Source organism: Pimephales promelas, chromosome 19 (assembly GCF_988280905.1).
Source record: "Pimephales promelas chromosome 19, fPimPro1.hap1.1, whole genome shotgun sequence".
In the NCBI taxonomy this organism is placed as follows: domain Eukaryota; kingdom Metazoa; phylum Chordata; class Actinopteri; order Cypriniformes; family Leuciscidae; genus Pimephales; species Pimephales promelas.
In genome coordinates this window covers 2,757,145-2,765,129 of record NC_142787.1, presented here as the reverse complement: position 1 = coordinate 2,765,129, position 7,985 = coordinate 2,757,145, and the positions used below count along the sequence as shown (strand labels likewise).

The 7,985-nt window shown below is 36.3% G+C and overlaps 1 protein-coding gene across 1 annotated transcript in view; it reads right to left on the bottom strand.

Moving 5' to 3' along the window:
- Positions 1-1,316: 1,316 nt before the first annotated feature.
- dpysl3 (dihydropyrimidinase like 3) overlaps positions 1,317-7,985 on the bottom strand; it is a 44,750-nt gene continuing 38,081 nt past the window's right edge. Inside the window, exons 12-14 of the mRNA XM_039663654.2 lie at positions 6,894-7,073; positions 4,288-4,444; positions 1,317-1,522 (exon numbers count right to left, since the gene is read on the bottom strand). Of these exons, the coding sequence (XP_039519588.1) occupies positions 1,437-1,522; positions 4,288-4,444; positions 6,894-7,073 (423 nt within the window). The 3' untranslated portion in view covers positions 1,317-1,436. The remainder of the gene's footprint in view (positions 1,523-4,287; positions 4,445-6,893; positions 7,074-7,985) is intronic.

Here is a 7,985-nt window from a genome sequence, read left to right as displayed (position 1 = left end):
AAATTTGCCTTGATTTTTGACATATAATAGCTAGTTAGCTGCTAGTTTCAGAGCTTTAAAAGTCTTCCTCATAAACAAAGCATTTATTTAATCAAGCTCTAAAAACAGCTCGTTTTGTTATTGATCTGACATCATATTTGAAATAAATATTTGATATATTTGTAATATTGTAATGATATATTTGAAATAAATTACACTTAATGTGCATTCAGTTCCCCGAAAAGATTGCATTTAAGTCACACTTAAGTGATACATTTAAAGTGTATTATTTTTGTAATAAGTACACTTTGTAAAAGTACACTAAAGTGCACTCTTTTTTTCACAAGGGTGGTGTTGTAAATGTTTCATTATATTTTGATGTTTGTGTGCACGCATGTTTTAGGCCAGTTCTTATTTCCTCGAACGTGACAAATCATATACAGGCAGTCAGTTGTAACTTCTGTTTATTGAGGAACAAATTTTGCACATCACACATTCACTTTGACCTGCTTTTTTCTCCTTCATTTTTGACCCAGCTGTTAAAAAAAACGGGGGGGAAATACAATCAAACCTACATAAATATAATAAACAACATATTCCACATCACTTGTTATGTAGGACCTGTAACTCATTCCTCAACTAGACCTCTACCAAAGATGTAGATTTTAAAAACTTACTCCAATACTTCTGTGATTTAAGAAAAGACATTGTAGCACCTGTTAATCATTTTTCAATTGACATTTGAGCTGTAATTGTAGTCGCCTGAATATTCAACGAAACTGAAATGCAAAAGCTGAATATCTTTCCATCACTCATTTGACATGAAGTCTAGTTAACCTTTCTTTTCCTTTACTGAGATTCAAAGTTCATATGACGGGTAACAAAAGCAGTACAGTATGTGCACTGGTGTGGTGCAAATGTTTTGTAGTATATCATTGCATGTTTTTCCTTAACATTCATTCAACGTTATAATCCTTAAAAAAAAAAATGCAAACTCGACACTTCATTTACAAAGTAACATTAACTAGCATAATCACAGCCGATATATACGCGCAAAGAAAAAGCTTACGAGGGAATACAGATAAAGCCCTATGAAATACATGACAGTAGTCCTTCCTCTACTGAACGCAAACGCCTGCCGGAAATGCTAACGAGTTTTAATTCTACTTCCTTTTTTAAACATTGCAAACAAAGTGGGTTTCACTGTAATTCTAATGTCTTCTAGGTCAGTTTATCTAAACACATCTAAACGAACAGAACGCTACACTAAATGCCCTGGTTTTTGAACGGGCTTTGCTTTCTTCAGAGGTGGACTACTGATGTTCAGTCGCTCAGCAGGAGTAAATCATGAAGGGTAAGGCATGAGTTCAGTGTTTTACGTTTCTTTACCTGACTAATCACCTTACTTCTACATGGTTGATTTTATCCTGGCGCTCCCTCTTACATGCTCTTTATATCTAACTAAGAGAGGTGATGTTGGAGCGGCCACCAGGGGGCACAACGATGCGTCGTCCCGCTGGTCTGATGGGGGCTTCTTCAGGACCTGTGACGGGACAGAGAGAGAGAGAGGGTTACATGATGGCGCTTGTGTTCAAGTTGTTCGTGTGAAGTTGCAGCGTGGACCAACAGCTGCTCGGTCTGGGTTTAAAGTGCTTTCTGTGTGAGCCAGGACTGTCTGTGATGTCCCATACGTTAAATTTGAACGTAATCTAAATTAGTTACTCAGTTTCGGTGGACCTCCTTTACACGGAAAAATACACATTTTAAACACACAAAAACATTGGACCGACATATTTATGGTTTGATTACATCTTAAATTCTGATCATACTTAATCAGTATATTTTTTTAAGGCATAAGCCAAAATGTTACTAAAATGTAGGACAATATAACATTTTTGGGGCTTTTTACAACTTAATTTCACCATAAACAAAAGCTAAATTAGCTATAATATAAGAGTAGAATTGTTACTCAAGATAAAACTAAAAACATTTCTTTAGTGTTACTTACTAAAATTAGAGAGAACTTTTAAAAGACCTTTAAGTTTATTGTGATGTCTTTTAAATTGCATATGTTCTGAAACATAAAAAATAAAAATGGATAAAACCCACAATAATTCACAAAAAAGTTTAATACAATTTAGTTTTAAAAAAATTATAACAATATGTTGTTTTTGTTATTATAATATGAGTGTTATTAACCCTTTACCTGTCACCCCCCTTTTGATAATTGACATTAAAATGCACTATACAAATTTAAATGGTTGTAATTCAAGTATGCTTTGGAATATAGACCTAAGTTTGGTCTTGTTTTAAAGAAAATAATCAGCAAATTATTACTGAAGTGAAAGCACTTCAAAAAAAATAAAGTATGAAAAAGTTATGGAAGTTATAATTTACAGTATATACTTTATTAATATAAAATGAATCTTTTTTTACTATAAAATTACTATAAAATGAAAGCTATATATCTAACCAAGTTGTGTTCCAAATTTAAAGTTGATATCACAAAAATTGAAGTTCCCATGAGATTTTGTTTAGGCGTAGTACCAAAAATAGCCACCGGGTGCTATTGAATTCCATTTAATTTAGTTGTATGCATTCTGCCATAACAAATTAATACATTTCTATCCAAATATCACTTCGGTCGCTAAATATGGAACCTTGAGACTCAGACCTTTCTGACAATATGTGCTTTGTCAAGATTAGAAAAGGTTTTGATAATATATTATGAAAGATGATGCCCAAAAGGGGAGGGGCCTAATAAAAAAAGTACCATTTCTATGGTAACGCAACGTCCAATCTCAAAACAGTTTTCACAGGATGAATTCTGAATTTGTAAGCTTTCAAATGATACCTAATCTATGATAACTACTAATAATAAAATTATATATAAATGATATATATTATACTTTTTAGTAATATATTTTACTTTTTACATTTCTGCCACTGAATATATAAAAAGGTGATTATGACTTTCTCACAATTCATATTTCGCAATCTTGAGGAAAAAAACGTCTGAATTGTGAGATAAAAAGTCGCAATTATCTAAACAAACAGGTTTAAAAATGACTTATTTGGCAGACAAAGGTGTTTAAAATATTTTCTAACATTTTTAACAAAACTGCAATAAAATAAATCATGATAAACTACTTAACAGGGTTTTGTTTTCAAGAGAACGATAATTTCTTCATTGTGACGTGTTCTACTTTATGCTTCAAAATATTAGGGCTGGGTATTGAGACAAATTTCACAATTCGATTTCGATTCACAAGCTTGCAATTCGATTCGATTTCGATTACGATTCGATTCAATATCGATTATTTCGGATATCAGTTACAATAAATGGCAAATTTTCTCAAGGAAATCAAATCTCTTAAATGCTGTAAACTATGGGAGTCTAGTTGTAGCCTACTAGGCTTCATTAGCCTAATATGAAGGTAATAATAAACTGTTTTATAGCTATACAAACACTTAAATTACACTTTTATTTATTTTTATAATAAGAAGATTATATGAAATATAAACATTTAAATGGTGGCTGTCATAAAAACTTGCCAGATTTATTCAAATATGCATTAAATATTGAAGAACACTAACGAGTGTGGACTAACGAGTTTATGTGGGTTTTCTGAGGTAAATATGACGATACATGACATTGATTACAAGCTGTTTAACTGACGTCTTTACACGGATGAAACGCAATTTGAGCGAATCAATGTGTCATGATAGGGATTTCGATAAGTTGTACTCTATCTTTTAACACAATTTTTAGATACTCATTCATGTTTATTTCGCGCTGTAGCTGGTATTATTAACCCGGAAGAGAGATCAGCGCTGCTGCTTCTCTGGAGCTCCGCCAGAGCGATCTCACGACACAGCGCCAAAACGCTAATGTTTTTGAATTTCTAAAGAAAATGGACGGAATTTGAAAATTGAGACTTTGTTTCATATCAATAGTAACAAAGGACAAAGATTATTGCGATTTGTTGGATGCGCGCAGCCGCGATACAATGTCTCATTCATTCAAACGAAACAGGATGACTAATCGATTCTTGAGATTTAAGAATCGATATCGGTTTGTAAAAATGAGAATCGATTAATATCGAGAAATCGATATTTATTACCCAGCCCTAAAAAATATGTCAAAATTACTGTATATATGAATTGCATTTTTGTGTATTTTTGATCAAATGTATAGATAACTCCTTAACTCAGTGTTTATCCCACTCTAACTCAACAATTATGCCAATTTGATGTTTGCGTCTGCACTGTTGTATGAATACGCGAGACATCATTCCCCAGGGTTACCGGATAGCGTGAAGCCGGACTGATGGAGGTTCCTCAGGGGGGCTTTGGTGGGTGAGGAGCGGGTGGAGGCGGACGGTGTTCCTCCCCTCGACAGGGCTGTAAACTCAGACACGGGGCCGTCATACATGCCCCTGGGGACCGCCTTCAGCATGGCCATCTGTGCGACACACACACACACACAAAACACTTCAGGTTTACACAGGATTGTGTAGCATAGCGTTTAGAGAGAGAGAGAGAGACAGTTTGGGTGTTGGCAATTACATTCCATAGATGCATCTATCCTCATGTGGGCCATTTTGGGGAACTGCGTGTTCATGTAAATTGTAAATTTCATGTTCCCTTGGAAATTGGTTCCAGATTTCGCTGACAGAGGGTTGAAAAGGTTAATCATGCTGCACCATTTCTACAATGTAAGCAAGATATTTTTGAGATTTGCTGGCTTAAAACAACAGTTTGTCCAAACATCTGAATATTTCCAGAGCAAAGCAGTTTTCATTAAAGGGACAGTCCACCCAAAATGAAAATATATGAATTAAAGTAAATAATTTACTCATCCTTTCTTTGAAAAGATATTTTTCTAAAACAAACCTCATTGGTTTTCATGCATCAAACAAGCATGAGCATCAATGTGTGCAAATTTCAATTTTTCATATGAATCGACTGTGTCTCTTTGAATCAGAAGACTTGAATTAAACCACTCATCTCATATTAATTAGTTTTACAAGCGGTTTTGGTTGAATGGACTTTCAATGGATGGACAGAAATATCTTGTTTATGTATCTCGTGAAAGATGACGGGATTTGGTTCGACAGTCCACTTCTATACAGTCGACTGACTATACGTAACATGTCAACTTATTCTACAAACCCGAGCCCTATGTAACCGATACTCTAATGAGAGTTAGTTAGTACAACATCTAAAGTGGACCATCCAAATAAATTGTAACCCAGACTTTTAAATTTTGGGGTAACTATCCCTTTAACTTGCATTTTCATTTTGTACCATGTGATCACTTTGATATGTCCATAGATTGTCTAATATGGTGGAGAACTCCCACTCTCAGTAAGCGTCCGGCTCCTGAACTGGTTGCAGTTCCACTCTGAGTCCACACGGGACGAATGGAGGTCTATGGAGATATACCCCTCAAAATCCACTTTTCGCAGGATATCATTTTTTGTCTAGTACTTTGAATGTTGTTTTCGAAAGGAGATGCAAAGAAATGACAGATTACTGGGAGTTTTTTATATAGTCTTTTGAAACGTCAGTGACGTCATACACGTCATCCGACCAGTGATGCTGCTTTACGGCAATCCTTCAGTCACTTTGGTGCTTTCGCGCTCTGCACTTTCCTTTCTCTTGAGGTATCGATAACAGCTGAAACACGTGCTAGAAGAGTTAAGACATCCTTAACATTGGATGCCACGATTTTTAGCGTGTTATGGGCAACCGATAGGACATAAGTACTCGTCCATTCAACTTTCGACCTATAACCCGTGTTGAACTTGCAAAACCTACAATCAAATCTGAGATTTCTCAATGGCAATCGGGTGAACGAGATAAATTTAGCCGTCCATAGACTCCCATTCATTTTGCACTCATGGGCGATCGCCCCCAGTGGAACTCTGGTGGAACTACAACCACAATTCGGTACAATAGGACTTAAAGGAGTAGATGACTTTCAAAAAAACTTTTGCTGATAATTTACTCACCCCCATGTCATCCAAGATGTCCATGTCTTTCTTTCTTCAGTCGAAAAAGAAATGAAGGATTTTGATGAAAACAATCCAGGTTTTTCTTCATATAATGGACTTCAATGGGAACCAAGCGGTTCAAGGTCCAATTGAGAGTTTCAGTGCAGCTTCAAAGGGCTTTAAACGACACCAGATGATGAATAAGGGTCTTATCTAGGACCCTTCGAGTCATGACTCGAAAAAAGATTTGTTAATTTTGACGAACGAGTTTGAACAGGAGAGTCACGAACGCTCATCACACGGCGAGCATTTGAGCTAATAAAACGTAATATTTTTTATTTATTTTTTAAATGAGCGATCGTTTCGCTAGATTATTACCCTTATTCATCGTCTGGTGTCGTTTAAAGCCCTTTGAAGCTGCACTGAAACTCTCATTTGGACCTTGAACCATTTGGACCCCATTGAAGTCCATTAAATGGAGAAAATCCTGGAATGTTTTCATCAAAAACCTTAATTTCTTTTCGACTGAAGAGAGAAAGACATGGACATCTTGGATGACATGGGGGTGAGTAAATTATCAGCAAAAGTTTTTTTAAAAGTGAACTACACCTTTAATAGGGAGTGGCAGGCTCCCTTAGACGGGATTTGATGTGGCTCTAAACCTTCAGCTTCCTTCGGTCTGTTTGTGTCATGATGGTGGAGTGTATTTTTTCAACAGGGCAAAATATATTTAATAGACCCAATTTTAAAAACCACGAAAAGACATTAACATTGCCTTTCCAATAGGAAATGATGTTAAACTGCAAAAAAAAAAAATAGTGTATAGGGGAATAAAATAAATAGGAATTTCAGTCCAGATGTTCCTGTCACAACCTGTGTGTTCAGGACCTGTGCTCTTCCCAGCGCGAGCTCTACCTGTTTCCTGGCTTTGACACGTTTGTAAGCGAAGTCCGGAAACGGGGTGCAGGGAATAAAGCGTCCGGTGCCGGAGGTCGCGTGCAGGTTCCCGTCCTCCAGAACAATCTTCCCCTGGCAGACGACCAGCAGGGGCGCACCTCTCAGCTCCATGCCCTCGAACACATTATACTCCGCTGCCTAGAACAACACATAACAGCACGGCCATTAAACAACACAAAAAACGGCCACCCAGACAGTAACAGAGTCGGCCCAGATCCGGGTGTTGAATTCACATGTGGGCCGGACTCTATGTTACCATCTGGGTGGACGCTTTTTTGTTTCAGAATGGACATTTTTATATTAAATCACATAGGATTAACTGAATTGAAGAAATAATCAACAGATTAACAGTCTTTACCATTCAAACGTTTGTTTTTGAAATTTACGCAACATTTATCGGATCAAAAATACGGTAAAATCAGTAATATTATGAAATATTATTACAAATTAAAATAACTGGTTTCCATTTGAATATAATTTAATTAGTAATTTATTCTTGCGATCAAAGCTGTATTTCCAGCATCATTACTCCAGTCTTCAGTGTCACATGATCCTTCAGAAATCACTCTGATTTGTGGATTTGCTGCTCCAGAAACATTTATTATTATCAATGTTGTAAAAAGCAGTGCTGCTTAAAGAGTAACTAAACACTAAACCAACTTTTTTTAGTTCATGATCTGTAAGGATGGATCTTTATTACTACCAGTCATTGATTCGAGTAACTTTTTTGGCATTTGTTTATAAAGTGTTCTATTTCTACAATATATGGTGTAAAAACGTCTTAGTGCTGCCCTCTTCAGGTTGAACGGTGGCTACTGCAGTTGAATTTTTCCTATTGGATGTTCCGCACTTCGTGACGTACGCAGTTTTCAGTTCACCACGCGAGCTACGCCCTTGGCAGTATAAAAACCATCTTGTGTCTTCAAAACCACTGTAGGGAGTCAGGAATTGGGATTGTGAGTATTGAAAACGATCAGAATAGAGTGTTTTAGCATCTATTTCGTCCCCTCTATCTCCGCTGGGGTCAGCCCACTTTTTCAGCATTTTCAA